This window comes from Fukomys damarensis, unplaced genomic scaffold (genome assembly GCF_012274545.1).
Source record: "Fukomys damarensis isolate Sample0158 unplaced genomic scaffold, DMR_v1.0_HiC HiC_scaffold_34, whole genome shotgun sequence".
Taxonomy (NCBI): Eukaryota; Metazoa; Chordata; class Mammalia; order Rodentia; family Bathyergidae; genus Fukomys; species Fukomys damarensis.
The window spans coordinates 20,255,788-20,274,226 of record NW_022900946.1 but is presented as its reverse complement, the minus strand read 5'-3'; the positions used below and the strand labels follow the sequence as shown (position 1 = coordinate 20,274,226).

The 18,439-nt window shown below is 53.5% G+C and overlaps 2 protein-coding genes and 3 non-coding genes across 5 annotated transcripts in view; 4 read left to right on the top strand and 1 right to left on the bottom strand.

Annotated features, from left to right (window-relative positions):
• Znf213 (zinc finger protein 213) overlaps positions 1–860 on the top strand; it is a 4,746-nt gene extending 3,886 nt beyond the window's left edge. Inside the window, exon 6 of the mRNA XM_033758548.1 lies at positions 3–860. Within this exon, the coding sequence (XP_033614439.1) occupies positions 3–391 (389 nt within the window). The 3' untranslated portion in view covers positions 392–860. The remainder of the gene's footprint in view (positions 1–2) is intronic.
• A 1,506-nt stretch (positions 861–2,366) lies between these two features.
• LOC104847946 (caspase-14) lies at positions 2,367–9,088 on the top strand. The gene is made up of 11 exons (XM_010603609.2): positions 2,367–2,461; positions 2,545–2,682; positions 2,770–2,965; positions 3,073–3,161; positions 4,002–4,112; positions 4,246–4,413; positions 4,931–5,153; positions 5,483–5,599; positions 5,979–6,053; positions 6,707–6,810; positions 7,792–9,088. The coding sequence occupies exons 1-11, from the start codon at positions 2,387–2,389 to the stop codon at positions 7,903–7,905; spliced, it is 1,410 nt and encodes a 469-aa protein (XP_010601911.1). The 5' UTR covers positions 2,367–2,386; the 3' UTR covers positions 7,906–9,088.
• Trnar-ccg lies at positions 8,483–8,555 on the top strand. Its single transcript has one exon. It is a non-coding gene; the product is annotated as a tRNA-Arg (tRNA).
• Positions 9,089–12,936: 3,848 nt separating the features above from the next.
• On the bottom strand, positions 12,937–13,009 carry Trnak-cuu. Its single transcript has one exon. It is a non-coding gene; the product is annotated as a tRNA-Lys (tRNA).
• Positions 13,010–13,849: 840 nt separating this feature from the next.
• Trnap-ugg lies at positions 13,850–13,921 on the top strand. The gene has a single exon. It is a non-coding gene; the product is annotated as a tRNA-Pro (tRNA).
• Positions 13,922–18,439: the final 4,518 nt, after the last annotated feature.

Below are 18,439 nucleotides of genomic sequence, written 5' to 3'. Positions count from 1 at the left end.
GGATCTGGCTCGCCACCAGCGCACACACACCGGCGAGAAGCCGCACAAGTGTCCCGAGTGCGACAAGAGCTTCCGCAGCTCTTCGGACCTGGTGCGCCACCAGGGCGTGCACACAGGCGAGAAGCCGTTCTCCTGCACCGAGTGCGGCAAGAGCTTCAGCCGCAGCGCCTACCTGGCTGACCATCAGCGCATCCATACTGGCGAGAAACCCTTTGGCTGCAGCGACTGCGGCAAGAGCTTCTCCCTGCGTTCCTACCTGCTGGACCACCGGCGCGTGCACACCGGTGAGCGGCCCTTTGGCTGTGGCGAGTGTGACAAGAGTTTCAAGCAGCGTGCACACCTCATAGCCCACCAGAGCCTGCACACCAAGATGGCCCAGCCCGTGGGGTGAGCAGCCAGGGAGAATCTTGCTGCCCCCTTTGTCCCCTCGGGGCTTCTCCACCAGTCTTGGCTACTTCTTGGCCTGCTGGAGCGATTCAGGCTCAAGACAGCCCTGTGGCCCCCAGGACAGGCCCCACACTCCTGGAACAAAGGTCTGGCTGACCTTGTCTTCCCTCCTTGTTCTGCATTTCTTTTTTCCGTCGTTCCTGGAGTCTTAGTGTATTCCTGGCAGGGGCAGCCAGCTGTGTGAGAATTCAGGGAGGGCCCTGGGAAGAGCCCTGGCCCTCAGCCGCATGTGGCCATAGCTCTTTGTTTCCGGCTTTCTCAGGTGGGTCTGTGGGCCAGGCCTCTGCCCTGCCGACCTGTGCCTACAGTGGGGGCAGAAGACCAGCCTCGGCCTCCCCCAGGTGTCTGCTTGGCTTTGGGAGGGACAGCGGGCCCACACCTGAGAAACAGGTCGTCTGTGTCTATCCGCAGGGATATTCTGGCCTTCGTTCCCTCCCACTTCCAGTCCTTGACCACTCTGGCCTGGCCTGGCCACAGGAAGCTGCCACGTTTGCTCTCGGCAGGTGTACCCCTCCCCGCCAGCCCCCATCTGCCATTCAGGACGGTAGGTGGTTAGAAGCCCCCTGCTGCCCGCCCCTCCAGAGGCACGGCCTTGGCGATACTTAACACTAGCACTCCCTCGGCACTTTGGTGCTGACTCCTCAAGCACTGCATTCCATTTTTTGTCTGCCTTATGTGCAGATTTGTATGAACAGGGACAGACCAGGGCCCTTCCAAAGAAGTCAGCCCATTGGCTCTCAGAAGGGTTTGAATAAACAGAAAAACTTCTCCCCAGGCTGTCTGTTCTTCAGGTGGCTACTGCAGGGCTGGGGACCTAGAAGTTTCTCTTGGTGGCTTGGTCCTGCTGGGACTCAGGATGCTATATGGTCACCAGATGGAGCCATATCCTGGGCTTGCAGGCATAGGGTCCCAAACGAGGTCACATCGGGACTCCACCCCCTTCTGTTATCCTATATCAGCCGGGTCTTGGCAACCTTCCTCTTCCTATCCAGGGGTCTGAGGGGCCAAGCAGGACTTGTCTTTACCAGGCTCACCTCTGCCCTCACTTGTAAAGTGAGCAAAGTTCTAGAGAGGTCGGGGCTTTCTATTGCTCACTGGGTCTCGAACTCAAAGCTGCCCTGTGGTGGGAGTTCTTAGGAGGAGGGGCGAACCGGTCAAAACGGGCCCTGCCCTTGTTCTCCAGCCATTCCTCCCACCCAGCCTCCCTGCTGCCTTGGGCCAGGTGAGACCTGTGCGGAGCTGCCAGGTGCCTGGTCAAAGCCAGTGGTCACACTTGCAGATCCTTGCCTGTCCCCTCGATAGCCTCGGGGTGCCCCCCCAAGGAGGAATGGCGGTAGATGGAGACGTGGTGTTCCTGTCCCACAAGCAGTCCCTGTGTGGTACCATCTGCCCTGGGGCCCTTCCTTAGGCAGCTGCCACTTTAACACATCACCCTGTGGTCCAGCCAGTCCCCGTCTCCCACATAAAGCAACCAAGGTCACACTGGAGAAAGCTGATTCCAGTGGGCATTTTCGGCCTCAGTGGGTTCAGTGCTGTTGTGTGCATGCACATGTAATAGTGTATGTGCACACCTGTGTTACATGCATGTGGGCAAGGGTGGTGGGGACAGTAGGAGCACTTTTTAGTGCTGGTGGTTGCCTCCAAAGGGAGGCACTGGAGTGTAACAAGATCAGATAGGAGTGTGGGCCAAGACCTAAGAATAGGGCTGGGTACAGGTTTCAGGCTCAGGTGCCAGGAAGTCACTGGCTAGAGACAGACAACAGAGCAGGACTGGGGCAGCAGGGCCCAGGTTTCTGGAGGATAGGGCAGAGTCCAGCTCAGGTCATAAACTGAGCTGATAGGGGGAGGCTTGGGGAGAGGCGAGGGTTAGGACCTAGGGTACTGGGAGCCAGGACCAGGAGGTGAGCTCAGTGCTTAGAGGAAGCCCCATCTCACCTCCATGGCCTTCTTGGTGGCTGGGACCCTGCGAGTGGCTGCACAGCTGGCAGATGCCCGAGACAGCCTGAGGAGAAAGGTAGGAGGTTCCATTTGGTCCAGCCTGCTTCTGACACTCAGATGTGCCCTCTGCCCAGCCCAGCTCTGGTCTTGCCTCCCCAGGGGAAGTACGGTACGCAGGGGTCACGGGTGGCCCTGACACTCAGCAGCCCTGGGGTGTCTGCTGCTACTGTTGCTGCCCTGGACCGTGTGTTCCAAACCCTAGGCTTTGAAAACCAGAAGAGTGAGGTCTTGGTCCAGGTGAGCCCTCCTCCCTCAGCCTCGGCCCCAACACCCAACCCCACTAAACTGTCCAGTCGGGGGCCAGACTTTGGCTCTTACCCTTAGGGCATCCTTAAAGAGCTGGTTCGGTTCTGGGAGCAGCTGGACGCCCAGAGGGGCCCTGTGAGCTGTGCCCTTGTGGCCTTGGTGGCCCCTGGTAAACAGCTGAGACAGCCACTGCCACTGGTCCAGGACCTAAGTCGCTGTGAGGCCTTGCAAGGCCGCCCCAAAGTCTTTCTGCTACTCTCTAGTGATCCTGGGGGTGAGTGGCTACGCTGGGACCCCAGATCACAGTGGGGGTAGGGGTAGGCGGGAGAGTTGGGAGCTTCTCCCCTGCCAACACACAGGTCTTGCCTGCTTCTCCACCAGCTGGCCCGGAGCCTGGAGCCTTCCTTGCTGGTCTGGGGGAGCTCTGCAGCCGTTCTCCTCACTGGTCCCTGCTGCAGCTGCTCACAGAGGTGGGGGCCTCAGAAAGGGTGTGGGGGTTCCAGGCTCTCGGCACCCCCAGCTCTTTGGGCTCTCCTGGGCCAGTTTCAGTTAAGTTTGTTCTCGTGCCCTCCCCCACCTTTATGGTTACAAAGGCAGCACGAGCCTTGGGGCGCACCCTAGCTCTGCATGTGCCTCCATGCCTGGCCCCAGCTCCACGCCATGCCCTCCTTGCTGTCTGCCAGCCCTACTCACACCGTCCCTTTCCGGCTGCTAGTAGTGTCCTCCTCTCTGAGCTCCTGGATCCACACTGGTATTTCTAGGTGCCCCTTCGACACATATGCAGGCAGTGACTCCTGCCTGTTAGACGGAGGCACTCAGGCTGGGTGCCCAGGGTCTGAAGGTCTCACTGGGGAGGTGGGTGGAGCCCGGCGAATCCTGGAGGTGGGGGAGGTGGGCACCAGCTGTGCTCTCTTCGGCAGCACCTATGCTCAGTGGCTCTCCCAGGCCTGGTGTCTTCCCACGTAGTGCCCACCCTAGGAGCCTCCCTCCCCAGGCTGCCCCGTCCTCTGTGCCCACTGACCCCTGGGGTGGGGATCGGTGATGACAGACACAGCCACCATCCTCATGAGGCCCTCAATGCCTGAGAAATAAATGACCTTTAGACCAAACCAGAGCCTAGGTATTTCCCAAGTCCAGTGTGCTCTCCCCATTCTCCACCCTCTCTCTGGCAAGTGACCCCCAAAGAGCCTGTAGTAACCCCGAGGCTTCTGAGTCTTTCCCTGGAGCCAGGTTCTGAGTGCTTGCTTGCAGTCTGTCCCTTATTCACAGAAAAGCGGCCCCTCAGGTGGCTTTGGGCCCCACCCTCCCAGCTCTTCTGCAGGGTGACGGAGGAGTCTGCTGGGGACACCTACTGCCCAGTCTTCCAGAGCTCCTTGCGGGGGGCCCTGTGCCTGGGAGCGGTGGAGCCTTGGAGGCCTGAGGTGAGGTGACGTGATGGCGTCCAATTACGTAGACACGGTTGCGCATGGGACAGAGGCTGAGACCCAGGTGAAGAAGGCGATGAGCTGGGAGTCCCCTCAAACCATACTGAGTGCCCATTGGCCTTCTCTGTAGCCAGATCCTGGTCCCAGTGTGCAGTATGACCTGTCTGGGGCCAGGGCTGCCCTCATCCTGGCCGTGGTCCAAGACCGGCCCGGGGCACAGAATGACGTGGAGGCCCTGGGAGACCTGTGCCAGGCCCTGGGCTTTCAGACTACTGTGAGGACAGACCCTACAGCTCAGGTAAGGAGAAATGCAGAACTTCTGGTGGTTCTTGGAAGGAGAGGCATGGCCTCCCCTAGGACGCTGGGAGGACCTCCTGGGCCTCTCCCGTAGCACCACTTGAAGTGTACCCATAAGTCTAGCCTTCGTCTTCCTGGCTGCATGCATGGGACAGTCACTTCCCTGCCTCAGGAAGCTGGTCTCCAGGGCTCCTTGAGCTCCTATGCTGGCTGGTCTCTGCTTTCCCAAAGTCAAAGCTTTTCCTCCAACAGTTTTGTTTTCTTTGTTGGACACACGTCAGCCCACTGCCCTCTCTCATGCCTCTTAACCTATTCCCCACTGGAGCAGGAGAAGAATTGGTTCCAGGAAGCTAGACCAAAGAGCTTGTGCTAAGTGTTGCAGAGTAAGAAAGGGGCTTCCTCTCTGGACTTGAGGCTGGCAGCAGGCGGAGGTCCAGTGGCAGAGGCTGGGGAAGGGCTCTCAGCCCAGGGTGGGAAGCCAGGGGCTGAGGCCGTCTTCAACATTGTCTCTGCTCCAGGCATTCTGGGAGGCTCTGGCTCAGTTCCAAAAGAGGCTGGACACCTACAAGCACCCTGTGAGCTGTGCCCTTGTGGCCCTGATGGCTCATGGGGGGCCACAGGGACAGCTGCTTGGGGTTGATGGGAAAGAGGTACAGCCAGAGGCGCTACTGTGGGAGCTAAGCCACTGCCCAGTGCTCCAGGGCCACCCCAAGATATTTCTGCATCAGGCTTGCCGTGGCGGTGAGTGGCCTGGCCTCCTCCCCATCTTCTCCTGCTCTGGGTTTTCTTTGTTAGCCATTGGTCTCCCACACTTGCTGTCCGTCTCCTCCAGGAAGCCCTTCCTACCCTTTCTCCCATCCTTCCTACAGTCAGGTCCATGAACTTGAGCTCTTCACCCTCAGCCTGGTCAGTCAGTGCTCTGAATGTTCTAGCCTGTCAGGCCATTTCATGAGCTCTGGGCACTGGGTCCTTGCTTTGTCCCCACTGTTTACAGGGGGTCTGTACTCAGAAGGCTCCCCTGGGCACCCACCAATTGAAGGGGAGGTACCCACCTCCCCTTCTTTTCCCAGGAAACAGAGATGCTGGAGTGGGGCCTCCAGCTCTCCCCTGGTACTGGCGCTGGTTGCGGGCACCTCCAGCCACCCCTTCCCAGGCAGATGTCCTCCAGATCCATGCATATACCCAAGGTGGGTCTTGTATTCCTTCCAGAGCCTGACTTGGGCAGGGCTGGTGGCTGTAACTATCCTAAGAGCATTTCCATGGTTCTCAGCTGGGTTCCTGCCATCACCTCTGTCCCCTCTTTGCCAAGATGATGGGAGGGGGGAATCTTCCTAAAGTGCAAGGGCCTTTGGGAAGCAAGAGCTGCATCCTTTCATTGAGCCTGGCAGGGTCCTGGAGTCAGGAGGCTGCACTAGTGTCTCGGAGGCCACACAGCTGGTAAGCATCAGGGCTGAGCTTTGTTCTATTTATCTTATTTCTTCCCTGATTTTTTTTTCCGAAAGAAGGGGAGACCCTAGGACTGGTGTAGCCCCAGAATTCTGTGACTGGAGTTGACTCCTTTTGTAGGCAGCTCTTCCAGGGGCCCCACTTCAGGGAATGCTGATGTGGCAGATGTTCTGACAGTGTACGCAGCCACTGAGGGTAAGATACCTTGACTTTTGCATGGTAGCAGCTTCCTGCTTTATGATCTGGAGTGATCTTAGGGACACCCAGGGCTTGGGGCTGGGGCACAGAGGAACCATCTTCCTTCTATGGTTTATTACCTGTAATAATAAATGATGTAATAATAATAAATGATGGTCAAGCATGGTGGCACATCCCTGTGATCTCAGCTTTTGGGGCAGGAGGTTGAAGCAGGAGGATTGTGGTAAGTTTGAGGCCAGTCTGGGCTACGTAGTGAGTTCAAAGCCATCTTATACTAGTGCCTCGAAGGCGCAAGGTCCTGAGTTCGATTCCCTGGTACCAAAGCCATCTTGTAATACACAGTGAGACCCTGTCTCAAATACCAAACAAAAGAGTAATCCTCCATGCTGTAAATTCTACAAGGGCCCTGTTCAGTGCCTGGTACCTAGGAGGACCACAGTAAATCTACTCACATATTCACTCTGCAGGTATAGAGCAACAATCTGTTCCAGATGTAAGAAATCCCTGCCCCCTGCCCTGTTCTCTGGCAGGATCCCCAGGGTCATCTCTGCTTGCTGCCTCCCAATCCCACCTACAGCTGGCCCCTGGGAGGTGGGATGTAGTGGGCAGAGGCCCAAGGCTAATTCTCTGGCCCTGGTTCCCTGACTCAGGCTGTGTAGCCTATCGGGACGAGAAGGGCTCAGACTTTGTCCAGATGCTGGTGGAGGTCGTCAGAGCCAACCCTGGGGGAGACCTTCTAGAGCTGCTGACAGAGGTGTGAGGGGTGGGTGATGAGCAGAGAGGGACTGGGTGGGCCCCTCTCCCAGCCTGGTGTCCCAGTCACCACACGTTCAGCCCTTTGGTAAGGAGGCATTCCCTGCTCTCAACAGTGTAAAATGACCAAACATGTGACACCTGGCATTTCTCAAATGAGGTCGACAGAAGGTATTACTCACACGCACTAAAGGCCGGGGGAAGAGCACACTGAAGGCCATGGGGGTCCTTGGGAAGCACTAGCGAGCAGAGGGTAACAGCAGGGGCTGTTGGAAGTGAGCTTCATAGAGACAAGAAGGTGAGGTGTCTGGGCTGTCTGAGAGGGATGGGACTGGTTTGAGTAGTTAGGCAGCTGACCGGGAGGTGAAGCTGGTTATGCTGAGGCTGAGATGGGTGCAGGTGTTCTGGCTGGTGGGGAGACTCACTGGTGGGGGGTCCTTTCTTTTCCTTGTTTTCTTTATGCAGTACTGCACATCCCAAGCCCTTTTTCATGTTTAAATTGAGACAGAAAGGCCAGGCCCGGTAGAGCATACCTGTAATCCCAGCACTTGGGAGGCTAAGGCAGGAGGATCACCTCCAAATTTGAGGCCAGACTGGGCTACATAGTGAGTTCAAGGCTAACCTGAGCTACATAGTGAGACCCTGTCTCAAGCCACCTCCAAAAAAAAAATTTTTTTTTTTGAGACAGGGTATTGCTAAATTGCCCAGGTTGGGCTTGAAGTTGCAATCCTTCTGCCTCAGCCTCCCAAAGTAGTGGGATTACAGGCACATGTCATCACGTGCAGAGCTGCAGGGCTTTTCTGACAACATCGGGGAACTTGTGTTAGGCCTTTGGGGGTCCCCCCCCCATGAGGCTCAAAGGCTTCAAGGTAGCGCTTAAAAGTTCAGGCTTTATAGAAGAGCAAGCGAGGGCTGCAGTGGGTGCTAGGTGGACCCCTGCGGGAACTAAGGTCCTGGGCTCAAGATGAGTGTGGCCCCTCAGGTCAACAGGCGGGTGTGTGAGCTGGACGTGCTGGGACCGGACAGCCAAGCTCCCCGAAAGGCCTGCCTGGAGATCCGCAGCTCGCTCCGGCACCGGCTCTGCCTGCAGGCCTGACGGCCCCCGCTTCATCCGCCGCACCCAACTTCCTCCTGGCTGCCAGTCTCGGGCTCCTTGGATGCGGACGCCTAGATGTCGCGCAATAAATGTCTGTTGTGGTCGCTGTGTTGGGACAGCTTGCTCTTGGAGACCTGTAACTAGGTGAGACGGTGGAATTAAAGTACTTGACACAACTGTGCCCCGGGAGCTGTGCCCTGCGTCTGGGTCTAAGGAACACAGTGAGTTGGACCTGGGAGTGGCCCAGGCCCACATTCCCCTCGCAGCCCTGTCCCTGAGCGGGCCCTGGGTCAGATCCAGCCCAGAGGCTCAGGAAGAGACCGCCAGCGCGGTGATGGGGCAAACTCAGGGCCGGGGGAGCGGTGGGCAGCCTTTACGGAAGCGGGGAAGGAGATCGGAAAGGTAGGGGCAACTAGGCTCGCTGGACGACCGCGCGCCGAGCAGTCCGTGCAGACCGCGCAGAGCTTCCCGACTCGGAGCCCTGAGGGGACGGATTTCACCGAAGAAGCCTGCTAAAGCACACTGCGCAGGCGCCCAACAAGCTTTATAGAGAAATCGGTGAAGCAAGTGGGCGTGGGGCCGCGTGGCCTAATGGATAAGGCGTCTGATTCCGGATCAGAAGATTGGGGGTTCGAGTCCCTTCGTGGTCGCTGCGATGTGGTTTTTCTTTCGGTGTTTTTTTTTTCATCTTTACCTGAAAGTTTTTCTTCTCTCGCGATGTGCCTTGCGCCTGTCTAGGGCGCCCTAGTTGTCCGGATCTGTCGTTCTCATCGTCCTACAGTCGAGCCAGCGTCAGAGCCAAGGTGGCAGCTAGGTCACCCCACATACTGGACAGACAGCATATGAAGCCAGAGACAGCGAGCTACATGAATTTGTGTTCAGGCTGTTAAAAATGACAGGCTCCTGTTCGGGTTGCTTGGAGTGAGGATCCAGAATTGTTCCAGGGGATCAAAGAACATATGCATTTAAAAATCTAATGGTCTATTATACTCATGTTCCACAATGCTGTGACCATAACTAAGGCCACTGAATTGTAAACCTGAAAGTGGGCAATTTGATGAGACCACTTTTCAAATATAAATAAATAAAGAAAGAAAGGCTGGGAATTAGCTGGGTTCAACTTCCAGTTCCTCCTCCCACACATGGGTTAAAAATAGCAAGTTTTGTTAATATTTTTTTTAAAAGTAAAATAAAGCTGGCGAGGTGGCTCCCTCCTGTAATCCCAGCACTCAGGAGGCAAAGGAAAAGACAAAAGTTCAAGGTCTGCCTGGGCTACATAGTGAATTCAAAGCCAGCTGGAACTACAGAAAGACCTTGAGTAAAAAACAAGCACAATCTAATACATGATTTAGATTTTTTGGCAATGGTTATATACTCGTAAATGGCTAGTGTAAATGTGCATTTAGCATTTTAAAAAGGGGATCGAGTTGACATTTCACCTGGAAACATTTCTCTGCTAAACTCAAGTTCTGTCCAAGTTGTGGTGACACAGAATAACCCAAATGCAGAGGAGCAGTGCCCTGGTGGTGGATGGGTGACAGGTGCAGGTGTCTTGAGGTTGTGTGGACTCATTTTAACATTTCTGTGATGTTTCATTGTCTTAATAAGGGCTTATTAAATACAAGTAAGTTGTATAAGAACTACTTCACAAGGTCGGAATACCCAAAGGAGGTGCTAACACCACTCCCAGATTAAGGTATCAGACTCTGTCCGATGAGCTGGTGGGCCATATGTGAGAGTCACTTTAGAGGGAGGGTCATTAAATAGGAAACCTCAGACCAGTGGATCTAAAAAATGAAAACAAAACAAAACAAAAAAATGGAGCCCAGAGTATCGCCATGAGTCCGATGCTAGACTGGGTAGCTACATAGTTCAAAACAACCTAAACTACATAGCAAGATACTATCTCAAACAAACAAACAAACAAACAAATAGAATATCCAGTAATTGAAGTAAGGAATACAGGAGAGGACAGACTCTGAGGTGTTTCCCATGCAACCTTTCATGTGGGGAACTGGCCATTATTGTAGAGCACATTTACATATTTTTTGATATGAGATGTACTTGTGTTAAAGCGCTCATCTAAGATTTGAACCTGGGCTTCCTAGCATCCTGAGAGAGCCACACGGGGACCAGTGGTGGTGAGTGGGCTGTTTGTATCATCGAAAGCTGTTATTGTGTTCTTCTTGTAAAGTATGAGTTGTTTTTTCTAAACTAAGACCTCAGTAGTCAGGTTTAATTTCAGTGTTGCACTTTGCAATAAATTCAGTGGGTTTTGGGTTGCACTGTGGGCACTCAATCTCTAAAAGATTCGCCATCATGCACCAATAAGCCGAGATAAAACTCCCTTTCCTGTGCCTGTTAGGTCCGTTTCCACCTGTGCACCCTCCTCTGGATTCCCAGGATGCCCCAGAGTGGGTGCAATCTGAGCCTGAGTATGGAGACCGAGAACCCATGAGGTGGAAGAACTCGAGAAAGGCCAGGAATGAGACCTGGAGGCTGTGTGGAGTCCTGCCGGAGCAATGTAGAGACTGGTTCGAGACCAGCTCAACACCTTTTCCTTATTAGCCCTGGTGGCCTAATGGATAAGGCATTGGCCTCCTAAGCCAGGGATTGTGGGTTCGTAGTCCCACCCGGGGCTACGGAGGTTCTCCTTCAGGTCTATCAAGAGAAAGTGGAAAAAGGTGAAATGTAGCTTGTTAACTATATTGCATAGTGTATTCCCCAAGCAGAGGAATGGAGCAAACTGAGAAATTCCACAGGGTTTTGGGTTCATACTAGTTAGAAGGTAACTTTCAGATAAGGTGTGTGCATTTTCAACCTTTAGAAAAGAGTGCTTGCATTCTTCATTTTAGGGAACATTCATACAAGTTGATGATATGAGAAAAAACAGTGATTGTTCCTTTCCTAGGTGTACAAATGTACTGTGGTTGTGTTTGTGTGTACACACACACACACACACACACACACACACACATATGTTCACATTTTGGGGGGGTACTGGGGATTGAACCTAGGACTTCTTGTTTGTCCATATTCTGCCACTGAGCTACCTCCTTACTCCCCTTTAAAATATGTATTTTACTTATTTATTTAATTCTGAGACAGGAGCCTGCTATGTAGTTCAGGCTGGCCTTGAACACACTCTGTAGCTCAGGCTGGCTTCAAAATTACAGTGATCCTTCTTCCTCAACCTCCCCAGTGCTGGGATTACAAGTGTGTGCCACCACTTCCAGCTTCATCTGCGTCTCTAAATCGTTGTCCTTTACAAACACATTTTTAAAAGATAAAATACAAAACAACTAGTTTTCTTAAAATCACAGGCTGGGTGGAAGTGTAGACAAAACAAGCTTGTCCTTGAGTTGATCATCATATCGTGTAAACTGGGGGACACAAGGATGCATAATAATACTATTTTCTCTGCTTCCGTGTGTGTTTGAAATGGTCTACAATAAAGTTCTCCTTTTTGTTATCCTTCTGATATGTAGGCAACCCCAGTTTCAGGTCATTGTTCAGGGTGGCAACTACAGGTGAGCCCGGGTCCCGAGGGGGCCACCTGTCACTGACCCAGCTGGCTTTGTGCTGGGACCTAGATCTGCCACATTGCTCTCTCTATCCCAGCGGCGGATGAGGCGGAATCACAAAGAGACAGAGCTAGCTTAAAATGCAGGCAGCTGGGGGCCTCTCACCTGTAGTAGGCAGAGGATCCCCATGCCTTTGACACACTTTGCTTTTATTCTCACAAATCAAAGTAATGCAAGGTCCATCTCCTTTCCAATATGCATTAGCATATTCTGTGGTAAACAACTTACCCTCAGCTGTTTTAAATTTTCCCTAATATGCAGTCAACCCTGAGTGCAGCCTTTCTCCTTTGTTTCTCAATTCTCCTCTGGTTTCTGACACTGATACGTGACTGTAAACTGAGTGTGGAAGGTGGTGTGTGTTGGTAATACCATGCCTGGAAGGCTAAGGCAGTTGGATTTGGATTGTGAGTTGGAAGCCAGCCTGGGTTACATATACAAGTCAAGATGAATCAGAGCTAAACAAACAAACAGAAGAAAACAAGACAGGATTTCATCCTTGAGGTAAAAAAAAAAAAAATCTCCCCAACTATAAGGGATGGTGTAGAGTAAAACTGGAAGCCTCCTATGCCCCAAAGGAACTACCACTGAAAGCCCTGTCGCTGAGATTAAAACAGAATCCTGGGGGTTCGGGGTGTAGTTCCATGATACAGCTCTTGCTTAGTATGCTTAAGGCCCTGGTTTTGGTCCCTAGGACCACAAAAGCCCTCTGGTTTTGTTCCTCCTGCTTTTCTGAACACCAGGGATTCCATTCCCACTGTCTCTACTAAAGTCCGGGTTCTCATCTCAGGGGCATTATCTTTCACCATTCACACACTGCCTGGACAGAACGGCCACCACAGAGCTATTAAAGGGTGTTAATGGCTCCCTGACCAGTTTTTTCTCTTGTTTGGGCCTTCCCAGAAGGACCGTGAATGGGCACGTCATGCTGGATAGACTCCCTCCAACATTCCACTCACTGAGTGACAAGGGTTTGAGGCAGGAGGATCACAGGTTCAAGGACTACCTAGATTTGAGACTGTCTCCAAGTTTATTTATTTATTTTTTGTTTGTTTGAAACAGTCTTGCTATGTAGTTCAGGATGGCCTTGCACTACGTAGCCCAGGCTGTCTTTGAAGATACTGCCATCCTCCTACCTCAAAAAATTTAAAGAGACTTGATGTAGCTCAGGGTTCAATTCCTAGTACCAAAACAATCAAACAACCAACAGTAACAGGGAACTTTTATGTACATTTCGTTTATAAAATTTATGTAAATTTCAACTTCAAAATATATAAGAATTAATGACACAAAAGCCATCAGTCCTGGAGGAATTCTGTGGTGCCTTTGTGGAACTCTAGGTTCTAGGTCTGGCTCCTTGGGACTGCATCAAATTCCCTTCTGGAGGATTGTAAATTGAGTCCAGAGGTCTTACACCGCTCTGCTGAGTTTGGTTGCCTGACAAAAGTCACGCCCAACGTGGGGCTCGAACCCACGACCCTGAGATTAAGAGTCTCATGCTCTACCGACTGAGCTAGCCGGGCTGTACGGCAGAACTACCTCCCTATAGGCTAATTGGAGTGTTGCAAAGGCTGCGCGCGCTAAAATTGGTAGAGACTTGTTCCAGATCCGAACTACCTTGCGGGCGCTGGAGTCCTCCTGAGCCGATGGGTCCGCTCGGCCTAGACAAGCCTGCAGCTCCGTGAAAACCCCACTTAAGGCCTGAGAGGTGCCGGGGCCAAATAGCGGTCGATCCTTATATTCAAAGGGCACCTTCGGGTCCTCGGCGAGGGAGCAAGCCAGGGAGACCTCGTCCTTCCCAGAATCTCACCAAGACCCTGTATCCCCGGCCAGGGCCGGTAGGAGGTAAAGTTTGGAGAGTTCGCAGGCCGCCCGTTCGGGAAGAAAAGAGTCCTGACCCCAGCTCTGACTCCCGTATCCGGGGTCTCAGAGCTGCGCAGATTTTCCTGGCCGAACCCAGGTCACAAGGCGCTTGGCTGAGGTCGGGACCCGCGGGATCTGGCGGGACCCTGGCCTTCCTGGGCGGCCGGTGGAGGCGGCAGTACTCGGGGTTATGCTCGGCGGTCTCGGGCTTAGGTACCCCGTGGGGTGAGAGCTCTGGGCTTCACTGCTCGGGATCCACTCCCCGGCGGGCATGGCCACGGCCACTGGTCTTCCTGACGGCTCAGAAATAGGCCGGGCACTTGCGTCTGTCTTCTGTCCGCGAAGTCACCTACCCTCGGCTTCCTGGAACTGGCGCCCCAAAGTGCGACGCGCACCCCGTTTGGGGGACGGACCTGGAGGCCAGTCAGAGGCGGGGTGGGGCGGAGCTGAGCCGCGGGCTCAGACCTGCAAGGATCCCAGTCAGCTTTCCCTTCTAAGGCGGCTCGTTGGTCTAGGGGTATGATTCTCGCTTTGGGTGCGAGAGGTCCCGGGTTCAAATCCCGGACGAGCCCGATGTCTTTTTGAAGGTCAGTCAGTTGAGTCGCGCGACCCTGGGACAGAGTAGTCTTGGAACTCAAGAGTTCTGAGTGTGGCTGAGAAATGGAACCCAGACAAGGAGTGTGAGACCTGACCCCCAAGCCCACGTTTTCAAAGCCCTTCTCTCTGTTTTGGGTACTGAGGATTGAACTCACATCTTTCACACTGAGCTGCATCTCCAGCCCCCTCCCCGCTTTTTAAGAGACTGGATCTCACCAAATCACTAAATCCAGGCTGGGCTCCAATATGCGATGCTCCTCCCTCAGCCGCCCGGAGTACTGGCATCACAGGCTTGTCACCAAGCCCCTCCTCTCCTTTTTCTTCTGAGGGGCTGTCAGAGGTGCCGTCCACAACAAAGGGGACAAAAGGAGACTGAGGATGGGGCGCTGTACCCTCAGCATTGGGACCACCTTAGGTGAAGGAGTCACCTTGGTAGTCCATGGTAGTCCAGAGGTCTGTGCTCTGGACATGGGTCTTTTCTCCATGCCGGAAGAAAGGCAACATTTTAATAGGTTTTATTATAATTCCAGTATGATGAAGCCGGCAGAGGAGAAGACAACTGCCATTGAAAAACAATTTTTTTTTTTGTTGCTCCCAATTTCCCAGAGGTGGGGGGCATGCCACCCTATTCTGCAAAACGAAGTGGAGGTGCCAGGAGCCTATACTGTGGTTTTCCCGGAAGGAGCAGACCAAGAGGTAAGCAGGCTTTGGATTGGCTGGTTCGAGTAATTTCAGCATCTCTGGATCATGGAAGTGTCCCTAGTTGTCTAGTACCTGGCCCTTGGTGACTAGGGCAGGTGGACAGTAGCCAATGGGTGAGGACCCCAAAAAAGGAAGTCACTGGTGGTAGGCAAGGGTGGGTTTTGGTTTGGTGAGCTTGCCATTTGAAGATGTGCAATCCCAGAGGAATTGCTTGCTATCTCTAGGAAGGGAGAGAGGTGTGATCACACCTAGGAGGTGTGACCTTCTCACAGCCATCAAAGCCACCAGCTTCAAAGCATCAGAATGTAAAAAATAAGAGATGGTTATCAATGGCAGGGACTGAGGGCTTTGGCAGAAATTTTACCTCTAAAGCTGAGAAGAATGATCCAATCTGGGTCTTAGTCAAGTAGACCTGGAGATTACTGTCCCTGTCAGGTAAGCTGAGCACAGAGTAAGAGCTCTGGAGTATGTACCCACCTCACCAGTGGGCACTGCCCCTGGCCTAAACTCACAGCTTTCTCCCTCCCACCCCACCCCACAGGGTCTTGCTGTGTAGGTCAGGTTGGCCTTGAACTCATTATGTCACCCAGGGTGTCCTTGAACTCATGGAGATCTTCCTGCCTCAGCCTCCCAAATGCTGCGATTACAGGTTGTGTGCCACCATACCTGACACAGATCTCTCTTCTTAATCTCAGGGTTCTTCTATGTGCTGGGGGTCCCTTTCATACTCCTGACTCTCAGGCTCCTAACCTTAGTCAGATCTCTTGCTCAGAACCTGGGCCCACTAAGTTGCCTGGGGAGCCCTCACTGGACCCTGAGCCCTATGTGATCAAGCAGTAACCAGGCTTCTCTCCAGTCCCTTTTCCTGAGCCCGAACATAGTAAGACTCCTGCTCTTTAGGGCAAAAGCATTATCGTCCCCATTAGCTGGAGAGTTACACTTCCGAGGCTGCAGCATGACTCCTTCATGCAGTACCGAACGCCCTCCATAAGGCTGCTGCTGGGTTCTGTCCCCTCTACAGAGTCAGGGCCTGGCTCTCGCAAGGCTCAGTCACAATTTATCCAGCGAATTAAAAGCAGATAGTTTGGGGCATAGATTGCACAGAGGAGGATGGACCCTGGGGAGCAGATCTTTTATTCCACTTGGCTTCAAAGCCCAGAGGAGCCACAGTTTCCTTTTCCGGTGAATTGATCGCATGGACGAAGTTCCCAGCAGGGCTGTGGGGATAGAGGGGAGATGGGCCCAGACTAGAGTTGGACCTGAATGGCCAGCCTGGGCCTGGGCACTGAGACCAGATCTGCAGGTGTATGAAGAGGATGGAGAGGGTGTCGTCATCTTCTTCCTCTCCTCCTCCTCCTCCTCCTTCTCCTTGCCCCGCCCCTTCTTCTTCTTTTGATTTTTTTCGAGACAGTGTCTCACTATATAGTTGAGACTGACCTGGAACTCACTATGTAGCCCAGGCTGGGCTCGAATCCTCCTGCCTCAGCCTCCTGAGTGCTGGGATTACAGGCGTGCACCCCACACCTGGTGGTGGAGAGGGTGTCTTCTGAAAGAGCTTTCCAATTCCTTCCATGTAAGCCCCCCACTCTCTCCAGGGCCCTCCTGGGAGGCATCTAAGCTCCCATGTAAGGGTTGTACTCCTGGATGTGGGTCCTTGCACCTGAAGGGGCAGAGAAAAGGGGCTGGGGAGCAGAGTGAGACTCTGGAGGGTCCCTCAATCTGCCAGAGAATTATAGGCTGACAGCAGCAAGAAAGGGGTCAGATGCTGGGGATGTTAGCACAGTGGTGCCACTGCCTGCCTTGCAAAAAGAAAGGGGACAGTTGACGAAAACTGCCAATTCCAGATCAGCCAGGGTGGAGCCTGAATAGGCACGCCTTTGGTAACAAGAGCCTGTTTCTAGCTGGCCTGTTGGTCTAGGGGTGTGATTCTCACCTAGGGTGTAACCTGTTCCAAGTCCAAATCCTAGATGAGCCCTAGTTTAAGGACAAACAGCAGGGTGGCTCCCCTGAGCCATGTGACAAAGGCCCAGCTCTCACTAGGGGATCTTTTTTGGTAGTGGTTCCCTTTGGTTGGTAGTGGTGGGGGCCTGCTTTCCCCTCTCCTGGAAAGGGCAAACTAGTGGATTCCATCCTGATGTTGACCTGTGCTTGTGGTGAGGGAGTCACTGGAGTAATCCTTCTCTCTGAGAGTGAAAGTCCTAGCAAAAGTTGCTTTTTAGAGCTCTTCTGCAGATGAACAGCTACAGCAGAGCCTGGCTCTGTTAGCTGTAAATCATGGACTTGTTTCTAAAGCCACCCACCAGGGAAAGGAAAGTTTAATAAGGGGCCCTTTGGTGGACTAATGCTGAGATGTTAGGATATAGCTGACAGGTACTGGTTGTCATCACTTCCTTTCCATCAGGCTCCCTATAACTACCAGCAAGTCCAAAGTCAAAAGAGCACCCAACACGGGGTTCAAACCCAGGACCCTAAGATTAAGAGGCTCATGCTCTACCCACTGAGCCAGCAGAGGAACTGCAGAATTAGCCTGAATGTCATTTGACTATCAGCTACTCAAAATACTAGAGCTGGTCTGCTCCCAGATAAACTGGTGCAGATGTGGCCATCTTGGTGTACCTTTCATGCATCCTGCGTTTGGAGACTTCCAGGAGACGGTGCCGCCTCCCTTAGAATCTCTCCGTGCCGCCAGCGGAAACGGGGATGGGAATCGTATGTCTTTAGCCAGGAGCTGCAGCTGCGCGGCTGTAGCGCAGGGGACTCCAAGACAGTGCAGAGTGGGGTTGGGGCTCGGAGTCACACCGACCTAGGAATCGGCAGCCAAGATTTAGTGGCCACCCGGAGCCATCTTCCGTGAGCAGGATTCAGGGTAGACACGTGCAAGCTGAGCTCACCACACACCGATCCGCGGCCCAGATGGGGTGCGGGGGAGGGGGGGGGCGTCACGTTTCACTTGTCCGCATGGAAAGTCCACATATGGTTCCTTTGAATTACTTAAAATCAATTTATTTTTAGGTTTAAACACATTAATGGGCATGATGGTACAGGCTGGCAATCCCAGTACTAATAGGCTGAGGCTGAGGCAGGAGAATCATGAATTCGAGTCTCACCTGGGTGATTTACTGAGCCAGTGTCTCGGGATAAGGGGGAGTCGCTGGGGTGCAGCTCAGGGGTAGAGCACCGCTAGGTTCAACGCACCTGTACCACAAAAAAATAACAAATCATCTGTGTGCGTATCTCTTACTGATCTTTTCTCATTCAAGTTGAGACTGGCTGGGTGGGAAAGGGGAGCCTGTTACTACTCCCAGGTGCACAGAGAGAAAGTTGGGCCGACGTCATGGACGGGGCTCTCAGGTCGGCGGAAGGCCCGCGGGGCCCCGGATCGCAGGCCGAGGCGCCTCAGCAGCTGCTGTGCAAATCTCAAGAGGTGAAAGGGGAGGTGAGGAGAGACTGGGCCGCGGTCAAAGAGGTCCATTTCACGAGGCACCCCGAGTCCTGGAGCCCCGCTAAGCATCCCTCCGAGGCTATCAGAAGCAGCGGCGCAGGCGGGGCCGAACCGCTCCGCAGCCCACAGAAGGCGGACCCGCGCCTGCTGCAGTCGGCTCAGGTCTCAGGATTCCCACAGGATTCCCATCAGGAATCCCTGATGCTGAAGAAAGGTTTAGAAAAAAAGGGCTCGTCTGGAACCTCTTGCACCCTAAGCAGGAATCATGACTCCAGACCAACGAGCCAGGCTTTTGAAGATCCTTTGCTTATTCCCAGCCAACTCCACGCCATCTCCTCCGACCTGGGGA

Excerpts from the sequence above, each read along its gene's own strand:
- LOC104847946 (XM_010603609.2), top strand. The coding sequence starts at position 2,387 with ATGGCCTTCTTGGTGGCTGGGACCCTGCGAGTGGCTGCACAGCTGGCA. Across the intron at positions 2,462-2,544 it reads GAGACAGCCTGAGGAGAAAG|GGGAAGTACGGTACGCAGGG; the intron begins GTAGGAGGTTCC and ends TTGCCTCCCCAG. Across the intron at positions 2,683-2,769 it reads AGAGTGAGGTCTTGGTCCAG|GGCATCCTTAAAGAGCTGGT; the intron begins GTGAGCCCTCCT and ends TCTTACCCTTAG.